Genomic DNA, 15,562 nt, shown 5'->3' with positions numbered 1-15,562 from the left:
TGAGCAGTCGACATCACAACAGTTTCACGAACACTTGCACGAAGGAGTAGACAATACTAACGGCAGCGACTGTGCAATAACAAGGACGAATCGCGAGTCGGCACACGCAGGCAACCCATAAGCGATTGCCGGCCAACATACTTGTCGTCCGACAAGACGACCGACCGACGACCAACCAAGGTGGTGCACACTAAATTGATATGTATCGGCAACCGTCGGGCGATTCATGGCTGTCTGGACCTCACTGCAGCCGCGCCCCGACTGAACTTCTGCCGCGTCCCGAGTCAAACACTGCCAGGTCCGAACTGCACTGCTAGCGCCTCCCAACTCACTGGCAGATCCGAACTAACTCTGAACACACGCAGCCGGGGAGTAATAGCAGTCAGGAAAGATAATACGACAGGGCTTATATCGATAAGCGCCGCTGCTGCCGCTCACGGGCAGGCAAGGCAGCAACTCAGTAACACCAGTAACTGAAATTAACACAACGAGGTGGTAGTACAGTGAAAACAGGATGTCAAATGAGATATGGCACCAACACGAGCCACGCACCGCTCAACCGGCTTCGTCAGGCGCAACATCAACGGCCGTGGAGAGCAAACGTACGATGCGGCATCATAGGAAATTACAGTGTGGGACATTACTCCATCTCAGGCTAAATGGACATTATCACGCATGCTTTCTGAACAACATTCTGCCGCTTCTTCTAGAAGAGGATGTGGCTGCAACACGACGGTTGTCCAGCACACTCGTCCCGTGCGGCAACGCACATACTGAATGAGAACATTCCTGGACGTTGGATAGGACGAAATTCTGTTATCAAATGACCTGTGACGTCCCCGGATTTGACTCTTCTCGATTTATTTCTTTAGGGAGCTTTCAAAGAAGCAGTCTATAACGAAGCCCCAAGTACAAATGGTTCAAATGGCTCTGAGCACTGTGGGACTCAACTGCTGTGGTCATTAGTCCCCTAGAACTTAGAACTACTTAAACCTAACTAACCTAAGGACATCACACACATCCATGCCCGAGGCAGGATTCGAACCTGCGACCGTAGCAGTCGCACGGTTCCGGACTGCACGCCTAGAACCGCGAGACCACCGCGGCCGGCCGCCCCAAGTACACCAGACGATGTGTGACGTCGAATCGCCAGTGCATACTCTACCAATCATCCACTGCAATTACATCTGTTCGTCGTTCTTTCGAACGGCGATTGCAAATATGCCTTTTAGGCCATGGTCAATAGTTCAAACACATGCTTAAATGAAGGCTACAGTTAATTTTTTGGAAGATAAAATTTATGTTATTTGTGTGGCTACCAAGTCATTGTTAGTAAATTGTTTATTTCATTTAAGAGTGTGCGACATTGCATTGTAATGTCAAATAAATCGACAGCGTGTATGTAACGTAACTCGTAATACTGTCATTACGCGCTTACGTTCAACACGAAACAAGGTTTCGTTAAGAAGAGTATTTATTTTGCGGCGTACAGGTGGTCGCCGAAATACTTTTAATAAAATTTTTATTCTACGAATGTACAGGAGATTGGCACAATATTGTGAACAATTGTACTTACTTGGGAATGGTTTATTAATAAGTGGTTGGACCCCCATTTGCACGTAATACAGTCTCCAGAGGAATGTTATGCCACTATTCTATCAAAACCTCTTCTAACTCCTGTAGTGACGAGGGAGGCGGAAATCTGCTCCGGAGTCTGCTCTCCAATACACTCACAGAGGTTCGATAATCTTCAAGTTAGGGGAGCGTGCGGGCTACGGAGGACGCTGCAGTTCAGTTGCGTGCTCCTCGTACCATGATTGTACTGTCCTGGCTGTGTGAATGATTGCATTACCCTCTTGAAATATGGCATCACTGTTGGGGAACAAGGCTTGACTCACGGGGTGCACCTGATCACCTAAAATGTTCGCATCATCATTAACTGTAGCACGTCCTTTGAGAGTAATGATGGGACAAGCAGAATACTAGTATATGGCTGCCCACACCGTCACAGTATGCTTAACCGTTGAAATCAAGCAGTCAGGATTGTAGGCTTCTTTTGGCGTTCCCCAGACGTAAACCCCGTCCGATGTTGGAAATAACGAAAACGTAGAGTCACCAGATCATATGACGTTTTTCCACTGACTAGCCGTCCAGGATTTATGCTCCTGACACCATGTTTTACACTTCTTTGCGTGGGTTGTCGTCCAGAATGGTTTCGTTGTAGCAGCTCATCCACGAATATTCGCTTTATGGAGTTCTTAGCGGAAAGTATCTATTGATACTGGGTCCAAAAGATGGCTATTGAGTCCTGCAGTCACTTTATCCGCCGTAGTTTTGTGCTGTTTTGACACAATTCGTGTTAGCGTACGACAATCTCTGCCATTTAGTTTTTATTTGCGCTCACTATTACGTTTACACAATGATGTCTCTCCATGTCTTGTTTAGGCAGTCATGACTGTTGAAACAGTGGCTCTTGAACCATTCAACAAGTTGGCTGTCTTGGTTACTGATGTTCCAGCTAATCAGGCCACCACAATCTGTCCTCTTTGGAACTCTGTTAGGTCTTTCATTGCACGTCGACCTCGGCCTCTGAATGCAAATACGAAGTGTGCACTACTCGTCAACAACCTGCACTGATGCAACGTACTGGACACTCACAGTGCAGCACTACACGTGCCTTATCTGCGTCGTTGGCCGTCAAACACAACTTTCGCATTACTACGACGTTCGCAATATTTTCGTGTCCGACGTGTAACTGATCCGCTTAAGATATATTGGAAATATTTGTTGATGATATTCGTGCTCCGACCAATTAGCGGTAATACTATCTGATGAGGAACATTACATTAAAAAAAAGTCTGTCCCGCCGCACTGTATTCACGCCGAGTGCGTATCAATGATACCGACCAGTTCAAATAATTACATGCTCCCCGACGTATGCGAGCACGGCTACCTGTAATTGAACACCAATGGCTATCCTTGTACTAATTATGGTTCAAATGGCTCTGAGCACCATGGGACTTAACATCTGAGGTCATCAGTCCCCTGGAACTTAGAACTACTTAAACCTAACTAACCTAAGGACATCACACACATCCATGCCCGAGGCAGGATTCGAACCTGCGACCGTAGCAGCAGCGCGGTTCCGGACTGCAGCGCCTAGAACCGCACGGCCACCGCGGCCGGCGTACTAATTATGGCTACAGTCCACGTACGGCAATAGTTTATCCACTAAAGTTTTCAATTTACGTAAGCTTAATAGTTCGAGTTGGTACAATAACTGTCTAACGCGGCAAGGAATACTTATGCATGCTGCACACTGTTATTAATCTATGTTGTCGCACAATTATATATTTTATAAACACACAATATTAAATGGGTTGAAAGAAATGTCACACAATAAATCCACTTTATGCTAGTTTATTCTATACAATTCACATCCTTTTATTGTATTAAGGGAGTAACTTTCCCCTAAGCTGGGTGGAATTAGTTACGTTTCCATCAAAGAGTTTGTAACAAGACCCAGATTTCATTTGCTACTTTAACGAGACTTCAGTACTTTCTCACAATTGAATACGAATGTTCACTTCCTATGTCGGTAAACTGCTAACGGACTATTACTTTGGGGCAAAGTTAAGTCTTCCCTGTATGATAATCAATTTAAGAAAAGTTCGGATCTTTTCCTCCCTTGGCTTTACGTAATGATATGTTCAGGGTTGCTGATCTACCTATTTAAAATTTAATGATTCCTAGCAGATCGCAAAATTTCCAAAAATGCACAAGAACAATCTCGTCGCGCCTACGTACAAGGGCATACGTTGAGACATGGCCCGATCCAGCAAGCGCTAGCACCACATTAACAATGTATGACTTTTTTCTTCTGTGTTACGCAGTGTCCTCAAAGAGTACTCACAAGGAGTATTCTTTGAGTTCACTCGTTCTATTCCGTGACCTACAAGTACACTACTTTGCGATCTACTATTATTTTAATTTGAAACTAATGGATTCTATTTCCTTTCTTTACCTTTTTAAAACATTAAGTCACTTAATACTGTATTTCTTATCTGTATACCGGGTGAAAAGTATTTAAACCGACGAACAAATATTTTTCCCTAATGTAGAGGAAGATTTCTCTGGTGGCAAATTAAACATACCCACAAACACTTTTCCATTTTTATGACCAAAAGGCAACACATTAACACAACCCAATTTCAATTACAGTAGATTTTCAAAAATGCCTCCATTGACACGTAAACAAAGGTTAAACCGTCGGATCATGTTCTGTCTGACACGGTCAAAAAACCCAGGAGTATCTTGAATTGTTCCTGCTGCTGCTACTATCCGGGCAACCAGATCCTCTTCTGATGCAACAGGAGTGCATCTCTCCCCAGACAAAAAAGGTCCAGAGGGGAAATATCTGGGGATCTATCAGGCCATGGTACAGGACCACCTCTGCAATTGCACGAGTGCCGATTGAAGGATCCCGCTCCACATGCTGCAAGACAGCTTCCTCAAATTGCAGCGTTCTTACAGTGCGACGGCGTCCCTGTCCAGGTAATCTGCTAAATGACCCGGTCTCACGCAGATGTTGGTACACAGCAGCAAAGGTCGTACGATGCGGGATACGGCGATTAGGATATTGTTGTTGATAAACCCGCTGTACAGCTCGTCCGTTGTGGTGCGCTGCGTAGTACACACCAACCATATCAGAGCACTCACTCCAGGTGTATCGCCCCATTAGTAAACACAGACAATGCACTACTACACTGGTGAACAGCAGTTGCCTACAGCTGAAGAGCGTAATACGCCCTCTAACAACTGAAGATCGTAATACAGCCTCTAACAACTGAAAAGCGTAATATGGCCTCCACTGGTTTAAATAATCCTCATAGGAAAAAATGACATTAGAGGAAAATATTTGTTTTGATGTCACCTACAACCTCCCTGAGTTTGTCGGTTTAAATACTTTTCACCCTGTGTACTTGCTACTATTCAAGTGATGCTTTTCCAGTGGGACCTGAAATTTGGATCTTGGATTCTGGGACTTTTATTGGGTTTCGGGAAGTATTTTATAATTTCAATTTTGCGTCCAAAGGAAGCGGCGTTACGGACGGCATGTTCGTTACATCTAAGAAGCACGCAGCCACGTACAAGAAAAGAGAGGGCAAACCTTCCTTCTAACATCAATTAATACAACAGTTGCTTTTTCCAACGTATAAGAACTCGTCGTTTTTTAAGAATGAACAGTCGATTCCTTTGTTTCAGGTCACGTAAACCTGTGAGGACACTCAAATGTGTAACAGTTTCCCTAAGCCCTTTGTGATGCGCTAGATTGTCGCCTATGTCGTATTTCCATGTGCAACACTGCATCTACATCTACATCTACATCTACATTTATACTCCGCAAGCCACCCAACGGTGTGTGGCGGAGGGCACTTTACGTGCCACTGTCATTACCTCCCTTTCCTGTTCCAGTCGCGTATGGTTCGCGGGAAGAACGACTGTCTGAAAGCCTCCGTGCGCGCTCGAATCTCTCTAATTTTACATTCGTGATCTCCTCGGGAGGTATAAGTAGGGGGAAGCAACATATTCGATACCTCATCCAGAAACGCACCCTCTCGAAACCTGCACAGCAAGCTACACCGCAATGCAGTGCGCCTCTCTTGCAGAGTCTGTAACTTGAGTTTGCTAAACATCTGCGTAACGCTATCACGCTTACTTAATAACCCTGTGACTAAACGCGCCGCTCTTCGTTGGATCTTCTCTATCTCCTCCGTCAACACGATCTGGTACGGATCCCACACTGATGAGCAATACTCAAGTATAGGTCGAACGAGTGTTTTGTAAGCCACCTCCTTTGTTGATGCACTTCATTTTCTAAGGACTCTCCCAATGAATCTCAACCTGGCACCCGCCTGACCAACAATTAATTTTATATGATCATTCCACTTCAAATCGTTCCGTACGCATACTCCCAGATATTTTACAGAAGTAACTGCTACCAGCGTTTGTTGCGCTAGCATATAATCATACAATAAAGGATCCTTCTTTCTATGTATTCGCAATACATTACATTTGTCTATGTTAAGGGTCAGTTGCCACTCCCTGCACCAAGTGCCTATCCGCTGCAGATCTTCCTGCATTTCGCTACAATTTTCTAATGCTCCAACTTCTCTGTATACTACAGCATCATCCGCGAAAAGCCGCATGGAACTTCCGACACTATCTACTAGGTCATTTATATATATTGTGAAAAGCAATGGTCCCATAACACTCCCCTGTGGCACGCCAGAGGTTACTTTAACGTCTGTAGACGTCGCTCCATTGATAACAACATGCTGTGTTCTGTTTGCTAAAAACTCTTCAATCCAGCCACACAGCTGGTCTGATATTCCGTAGGCTCTTACTTTGTTTATCAGGCGACAGTGCGGAACTGTATCGAACGCCTTCCGGAAGTCAAGAAAAATAGCATCCACCTGGGAGCCTGTATCTAATATTTTCTGGGTCTCATGAACAAATAAAGCGAGTTGGGTCTCACACGATCGCTGTTTCCAGAATCCACGTTGATTCCTACATAGTAGATTCTGGGTTTCCAAAAACGACATGATACTCGAGCAAAAAATATGTTCTAAAATTCTACAACAGATCGACGTCAGAGATATAGGTCTATAGTTTTGCGCATCTGCTCGACGACCCTTCTTGAAGACTGGGACTATCTGTGCTCTTTTCCAATCATTTGGAACCCTCCGTTCCTCTAGAGACTTGCGGTACACAGCTGTTAGAAGGGGGGCAAGTTCTTTCGCGTACTCTGTGTAGAATCGAATTGGTATCCCGTCAGGTCCAGTGTACTTTCCTCTATTGAGTGATTCCAGTTGCTTTTCTATTCCTTGGACACTTATTTCGATGTCAGCCATTTTTTCGTTTGTGCGAGGATTTAGAGAAGGAACTGCAGTGCGGTCTTCCTCTGTGAAACAGCTTTGGAAAAAGGTGTTTATTATTTCAGCTTTACGCGTGTCATCCTCTGTTTCAATGCCATCATCATCCCGTAGTGTCTGGATATGCTGTTTCGAGCCACTTACTGATTTAACGTAAGACCAGAACTTCCTAGGATTTTCTGTCAAGTCGGTACATAGAATTTTACTTTCGAATTCACTGAACGCTTCACGCATAGCCCTCCTTACGCTAACTTTGACATCGTTTAGCTTCTGTTTGTCTGAGAGGTTTTGGCTGCGTTTAAACTTGGAGTGAAGCTCTCTTTGCTTTCGCAGTAGTTTCCTAACTTTGTTGTTGTACCACTGTGGGTTTTTCCCGTCCCTCACAGTTTTACTCGGCACTGCCTGAGACTCTGCTCAGAGCTATAAGCAACCTCAGATACCACAGCGACTCAAACAAGTGTCCCGTTGCAGGTGGCGGCCGCTTCGTGGTGACGAGCACCGGTGACTTGCTGGTGAGGCGGGCCACGGCGGCGGACGCCTCCTCCCGCTACAGCTGCCTCACGCTGCACGCACTCACCGGGGAGCGCCGCAGGAGCACCCCGGCCCAGCTGCTCACCGTCACAGGTACAGTCCGTTTCCCAACCCCTTCTGTAGCCAATGACACACTCCAGTTCAGCCTCGTCAAAAATTAAAACAACTGACTACAGGGGTTGGACAAATCTATGGAAACACCGCGAAAAATTCATGCTTGAACATAAATGCAAAAGCTAGGCAAACATGTACACTTTGTGTTGAAAGTATCCTGACGACCCCAAAAACATACGTTTTTCATATTAGGTGCATTTTCCTGCCACCTACTGCCAGGTACTCCATATCAGCAACCTGAGTAGTCATTAGATATCGTGAGAGAGCAGAATGGGGCGCTCCGCGGAACTCACGGACTTCGAACGTGGTCAGGTGATTGGGTGTCACTTGTGTCTTACCTCTGAACGCGAGATTTCGACGCTCCTAAACATACCTAGGTCCACTGCTTCCGATGTGATAGTGAAATTGAAACGTGAAGGGACACGTACAGCACAAATGAATACAGGCCGACCTCGTCTGTTGATTGACAGAGACGGTCGACAGTTGAAGAGGGTCGTAATGTGTAATACGCAGACATCTACACAGACCATCACACATGAACTACAAACTGCATCAGAATGCACTACAAATACTGTGATAGTTGCGCGGGAGGTGAGGAAACTTGGATTTCATGGTCGAGCGGTTGCTCATAATCCTCACATCATGCCCGTTCTACATCTACACCCATACTCCGCAAGCCACCTGACGGTATGTGGCGGAGGGTACCTTGAGTACCTCTATCGGTTCTCCCTTCCATTCCACTCTCGTACTGTTCGCGGAAAGAAGGATTGTCGATATACGTCTGTGTGGGCTCTAATCTCTCTGATTTTATCCTCATGGTCTCTTCGCGAGATATACGTAGGAGGGAGCAATATAGTGCTTGACTCCTCGGTGAAGGTATGTTCTCGAAACTTCACCAAAAGCCCGTACCGAGCTACTGAGTGTCTCTCTTGCAGAGTGTTCCACTGGAGATTATCAATCATCTCCGTAACGCTTTCGCGATTACTAAATGATCCTGTAACGAAGCGCGCTGCTCTCCGTTGGATCTTCTCTCTCTCTCTTCTATCAAACCTATCTGGTATGGATCCCACACCGGTGAGCAGTATTCAAGCAGTGAGCGAACAGGTGTACTGTAAACTACTTCCTTTGTTTTCGGACTGCATTTCCTTAGGATTCTTCCAATCAATCTCAGTCTGGCATCTGCTTTACCGACGATTAATTTTATATGATCATTCCATTTTAAATCTCTCCTAATATCTACTCCCAGATAATTTATGCACATTATGCACATTACGCTTCTCTACATTGAGATTCATTTGCCATTCCCTGCACCATGCCTCAATTCGTAGCAGATCCTCTTGCATTTCAGTACAATTTTCCATCGTTACAACCTCTCGATATACTACAGCATCATCTGCAAAATGCGTCAGTGAACTTCCGATGTTATCCACTGTGCCAAACGACGCCTCGCTTGGTGTAAGGAGCGTAAACTTGAACCACTGAACTGTGGAAAAACGTAGTGTGGAGTGATGAGTCACAGTACCCAACTTCGCGATCCAATGGCTAGGTGCGGATATGGCGAATGCCCGGTGAACCTCATCTCCCAGCGTGTGTAGTGCCAACAGTAAAATTCGGAGGCGTTGGTGTTATGGTGTGGTCGTGTTTCTCATGGAGGGGGCTTGCATTCCTTGTTGTTTTGCGTGGCACTATCACAGCACAGGCCTACACTGATGTTGTAAGCACCTTCTTGCTTCCCACTGTAGAAGAGCAATCGAAGATGGCGATTGCATCTTTCAACACGGTCGAGCACCTGCTCATAATGCACGGCCTGTGGTGGAGTGCTTACACTACAATAACATCCCTGTAGTGCACTGGCCTGCACAGAGTCCTGACTTGAATCCTACAGAACACCTTTCGGATGTTTTGAATCGCCGACTTCGTGCCAGACCTCACCGACAGACATCGATACCTATCCTCAGTGCAGCACTCCGTGAAGAATCAGCTGCCATTCCCCAAGAAACCTTCCAGCACCTGATTGAAAGTATGCCTGCGAGAGTGGAAGCTGTCATCAAGGCTAAGGGTGGGCCAACACCATACTGAATTCCAGGATTACCAATGGAGGACACCACGAACTTGTAAGTCATTTTCAGCCAGGTGTCCGGATACTTTTGATCGCATAGTGTAGGTTCCGTTGCTTTATTTGACCCCGAGAGGACGTGTGCAATGTGCTCAATACATTTAAGTATCAGTCTTGGTCAGAACAGTGGTCCGAATAGCTCTGATGCATTATGTCAGAGCTAAGCAAATTCGAACTCGGGCAAAGTGTTAGTGCTTTAAGCAGGTGCTTCCGTAACCAAGGCAGCCAAAGTGTTTTGTGTTTCGAGAGGCATGCAGGGAAAGCAAGGAAACATCAGCCGCAAAGTCACAACGCAGACGAAAATGTGTGTTGAGTGAGCGTGACTAACGGTCATTGAAGAGGATTGTGCCGACAAATAAGAGAGCGACTGCTGCAAAAGTCACTGCAGTACTGAATGTCGCGCTAGGGAACCCTGCCAGCAACAAAACAACACGAAAGGATCTCCATAAGCTGGCAACATTGGTGCGGAAACCATAAAACCTGGGCTGTGGAGCAACAGAAGGAATTCATTTGGTCAATTCAGTCTTGTTTCACATTGTTTCCAACTTCTGGCCGAGTTTACGATCCAAGAATGAAACATGTCTGGGGGTTCGGCCATGATTTTGGCAGTTAGCTTGGGTATTCCATGGCATCCATGGTTACTGTACAAAGGTACATTGCTACCAAGAATTTTGTGACTACTGGTTAGGTGCACCCTATAGCAGAATGTTTGTTCCCCAATGGTGATGGTGTGCTCGAAAATGACGAGACCCCTCTTCTCACAGCTCCAGTCGTCCAGCAGTGAGTGGTTTTGTGAGCACGAGGATAAATTCTCGAACCTCCCCTGGCCCTCACAGCAACCAGATATCAGTATTACTGGACCTTTGTAGCCTACTTTCGAGAGGAGGGTGCGCCATCGCTGTCCACCTCCATCCACTTGGCATTATCTTGCAGGAGGTTTGGTATAAGATACCCCTGAAAACCATAAAGGTTCTGTATTCACCCATTCAGAAGCGTCTCTAAACCGTTATGAATGTCAATGCCTTTTCTACACCGTTTTAGGCATGTTAATGTATTGTGTTTTTGGTGTTTCCATATTTTTGTCCGAACTCTGCATGTCTTACACTATTATTAATATCACCATCTTTCAATCACAGAATCGGCAAGACATCCATTTCCACACACATAAAAAAAAGTTTTGCATCACTCCGGTTCTCAAAACTCCTGAAGATAGACATTTACTGTGGATATTGTATCACAGACACAGTCCCTTTGACTGTTCAGAGATGACATTAAACCTGCCCAAAGATGTAAATAACCATCTATGAGCAGCGCCTATTAGACGGAGGGGGTCCGACAGTCGATCAGTTCCAGTCACTCCACCAGGAAGGAGGTACACGACTCGTGTTGTCTGTAGTTCAATCATGCCTAGACCGTCAAAACCGCGATTCGATCGCGTCCGCATTGTCACTTTGTGCCAGGAAGCGCTCTCAACAAGGGAAATGTCCAGGTGCTGACAGCAACGCCGCCATGTTGAATAATGCTTTTCGTGCAGTCACGTCGTGTTACGACTCAAACTGTGAGCAATAGGCTGCATGATGCGTAACTTCACTCCTGACGTCCCTGGCGAGATCCATCTTTGCATCCACGACACCGTACAGCGCGGTACAGATGGGCCCAACAACATGCCGAATGCGAATCCACCGTTCAGGATTGGCATCATGTTCTCTTCACCGTTGAGTGTCGCATATACCTTCAACCAGACAATCGTCAGAGACGTTTTTTGAGGCTACCCGATCAATCCGAACGCTTTAGACGCACTGTCCAGCGAGTGCAGCAAGGTGGAGGTTCCCTGCTGTTTTTGGGTGGCAGTATGTGGGGCCGACGCATTCCGCTGATGGTCATGCAAGGCCCTGTAAGGGCTGTACGATACGTGAATGCCATCCTGCGACCGATAGTTCAACAATATCGGCAGCATATTGGCGAGGCATTCGTCGTCATGGACAACAATTCGCGCCCCCACATCTTGTGGAATGACTTCCTTCAGAATTACGACATCGCTCGACTAGAGTGGCCAGCATGTTCTCCACACATGAACCCTATCAAACATGCCTGGGATAGATTTAAAAGGGCAGTTTATGGACGACGTGATCCACCAACGACTCTGAGGGATCTACGCCGAATTGCCGTTGAGGAGTGAGACAATCTGGACCAACGGTGCCTTGACGGGCTTGTGGATAGTCTGCCACGACGAATACAGGCATGCATCATTGCCAGAGGACGTACTACTGAGTATTATAGGTACCGGTGTGTACAGCATTCTGGACCACCACCTCTGAAGGTCTTTGTGTATGGTGGTACAAAATGTAATGTGTGGTTTTCATGAGCAATTAAAAGCGTGGAAATGATGTTTATGTTGATCTCTATTCCAATTTTCTGTACAGGTTCCGGAACTCTCGCAGCCGAGGTGACGCAAAAATTTTGTTGATGTGTGCAGTTTTGGGATCGTCGATATGTAGATCTGTTTATTTCATTTCAGTCCATTTACTTAATTTCTGTTTTATTTACACTATGACATGGTCATAAAGCCACAGTAAAATATTGAAATCTATTGTTAGAAGTGTTTCCAAAATGGATTATTAGAATTTTTACCGAGATTGCTGCTTAAAGCTGTGATTAAGGCATTTGACTAGATGGAATTCTAGGACTGGCGACCTAATTCCCTTCCACGTATGCAGATTTAGAATTTCCTGTGGTGTGACTAGATTGCTTAAGGCAAATTCTGGGGTGATTCCTTTGGAAACGACACGTTGTTAGACCTCCCAACACAATTTTAGACCTTTCTTGACGCTAATATTTTTCCATCCGACGCACTGACTTAGCATAAGTTTCTTTTCCTCTTAATCATCAATGCTGTGTTATTATTTTCTCTCCCTGATATTTTCATATCAGTAAAGCATTTTAGTTGACTGCTGACCCAGACCTCACAAATGCTCACAGGTGTCAGGATCCCGTTTCAATACAACGACGAGTTTACAAGTTCAATGGTTTCATCTGCAGAAAGTCGTTTTATTTGTGTAGATTCCGTGCCATAGAAACACCACAAACGTTAGTTCAGAGCAAAACTATACAAATGAATTAAATAGTATCATCAAAGCTGATAAATAATTATCGATATTGTACCACTGAAATATGTGGAGCTAGGTCTGCATGAATAACGTGTAGAATGACAAATTCAGAGATTTATTAATTAAAAACATGCAGTTGGTAAATAAAATAATTTTTTGAAATGAGGTTTATCTGACCACGAATCAGTCAAAATTTTACAGTTGAAACGTACAATTAGTTAATAAAATGAATTTTAAGAAACCAGGTTCATCACACCAAAGAAATAAGTATTGAATTCATATAAACATCATTCCATAACAAACTGCGCTGGAAGCTTCTTAGACGGAGGGCGTCCACAAGATACAAGGTTCAATGCTATATTTCTGTACCGACCATTATTATGGATTACATAAGGCAGTACTTCTAGTCATCTTAAAAACAAGAAATATTAGCTTTCCTCAAACAACGATTACAATTCTTGTGGTACCAAGTTGAACATGTGGCTATTGTATTTCATCCCAACACGCCACGACAATAGCCAAGTGACACTCGAAATCACTCTCCAAATTATAGTAAGAAATTTGTGAGACGTTCCTCAAAATTACGTGCTGTAGGATATGTACCAGCTCACACTAGGCGGGTTAAAATTTTATTGCTCCGCATAACTAAACAATTTAAGGTATACTTCACTAGAACACTATTTTAAGGAGTTCCACGTATCTTCTAAAATATCTCAGTAACTCGATCAGTATAAAACAACTATCAATATTCAAGACAATAACAATTACCTAATACAATGGTGTGCAAAATTAAAGCAACAAACTGCTACTTCCCCGTCTTGTGTCTAATTAACGATATAATTATACATACTGTAACGAGATGTTACAATCATGTTCTGCATGGAAGATGGCTTTCCGATCAACGGACAACCACGCCAGCATTGACTTCAGGGCACCTATCAAGTGGGGTGTGTTTGCAGGGTAGTCCCACATTCACAATTGCTGTGTACGCAGTCACAGACGGTGCAGTATGACAAAGAGAAGACGCCTAAAGAAGGCTCCCTGCTGTGGAGGGCCATAGGAAGAATGGAAGCAGGACAGTCGTAAACTAATAAGGCCCGATGACTTAATGTGAATCATAGTGTTGTTTCTTGGATGAGGCGACAGTTTATAGCAGCAGAAACTGTATCCCGGAGACTAGGGCAGAGCCGACCAGGTGTGACATCAGAAAGAGTGGACTTTTATTTGACTGTAAGGGCATGACGGTACCGCCTTAGGACTGCACTGCAACTGGAATCTGTCCTCGTAGCACCTGCTGTAGGTGTCGTATCGAGGCAAACGGTGTACAGAAGGCTTCAGCAGAGTGGCCTTTATTGTTGGTGACCTGTTGTCTGTTTACCTCTGGTGTGTCTTCACAGAAGGGAGCGACGAGAGCGGAGCCGTCAACACGCCACCTGGACAGTCGAACGATGGGCCAGTCTTCTTTTCACAGATGAGTCCCGATTTAGTGTGGAGAGTGCTTTTCGACGAATTCGAGTCTGGAGGGCAGTAGGAACACGATTTCGGGACCCAAACTATGTGGGAAGAGACCGGTAGCGAGGAGTATCCTTAACGGTGCTGCTGTCTGCATCCTATAGTGCTCGCGTAAATCATACACTAATGGCCATTAAAATTGCTACACCAAGAAGAAATGCATATGATAAATGGGTATTCATTGGACAAATATATTATACTAGAACTGACGTGTCATTACATTATCACTCAATTTGGGTGCACAGATCCTGAGAAATCAGTACCCAGAACAACCACCTCTGGCCCTAATAACGGCCTTGATACGCCTGGGCATTGAGTCAAACACCGCTTGGATGGCGTGTACAGGTACAGCTGCCCATGCAGCTTCAACACGATACCACAGCTCATCAAGAGTAGCGACTGGAGCATTGCGATGAGCCAGTTGCTCGGCCACCATTGAGCAGACGTTTTCAACTGGTGAGAGATCTGGAGAATGTGCTGGCCAGGGCAGCAGTCGAACATTTCCTGTATCCAGAGAGGCCCGTTCAGGACCTGCAACATGCGGTCGTGCATTATCCTGCTGAGATGTAGGGTTTCGCAGGGATCGAATGAAGGGTAGAGCCACGGGTCGTAACACATGTGAAATGTAACGTCCACTGTTCAAAGTGACGTCAATGAGAACAAGAGGTGACCGAGACGTGTAACCAATGGCACCCCATACAATCACTACGGTGCTACGCCAGTATGGCCGATGGCGATGACGATTACACGCTTCCATTGTGCGTTCACCGCGATGTCGCCAAACACGGATGCGACCATCATGATGCTGTAAACAGAACTTGGATTCGTCCGAAAAAAATGACGTTTTGCCATTCGTGCACCCAGGTTCATCGTTCAGTACACCATCGCAGGCGCTCCTGTCTGTGATGCAGCGTCAAGGGTAACGGCAGCCATGGTTCAAATGGCTCTGAGCACTATGGGACTTAACTTCTGAGGTCATCAGTCGCCCAGAACTTAGAACTACTTAAACCTAACTAACCTAAGGACATCACACACATCCATGCCCGTGGCAGGATTCGAACCTGCGACCGTAGCGGTGGCACGTTTCCAGACTGTAGCGCCTAGAACCGCTCGGCCACCCGCAGCCATGGTCTCCGAGCTGATAGTCCATGCTGCTGCAAACGTCGTCGAACTGTTCGTGCAGATGGTCGTTGTCTTGCAAACGTCCGTATCTGTTGACTCAGGGATCCAGACGTGGCTGCACGATC

At 45.5% G+C, this 15,562-nt stretch overlaps 1 protein-coding gene across 1 annotated transcript in view; it reads left to right on the top strand.

Moving 5' to 3' along the window:
• Nucleotides 1-15,562, top strand: part of LOC124780139 (Down syndrome cell adhesion molecule-like protein Dscam2) — a 513,871-nt gene that overhangs the window by 51,371 nt on the left and 446,938 nt on the right. The window contains exon 3 of the mRNA XM_047253759.1: nt 7,407-7,559. Coding sequence (XP_047109715.1) covers nt 7,407-7,559 — 153 coding nt within the window. The remainder of the gene's footprint in view (nt 1-7,406; nt 7,560-15,562) is intronic.

Source organism: Schistocerca piceifrons, chromosome 1 (assembly GCF_021461385.2).
Source record: "Schistocerca piceifrons isolate TAMUIC-IGC-003096 chromosome 1, iqSchPice1.1, whole genome shotgun sequence".
NCBI classification, from domain to species: domain Eukaryota; kingdom Metazoa; phylum Arthropoda; class Insecta; order Orthoptera; family Acrididae; genus Schistocerca; species Schistocerca piceifrons.
The sequence above is the reverse complement of the archived record's forward strand: the minus strand, read 5'-3'. Positions and strand labels throughout refer to the sequence as shown.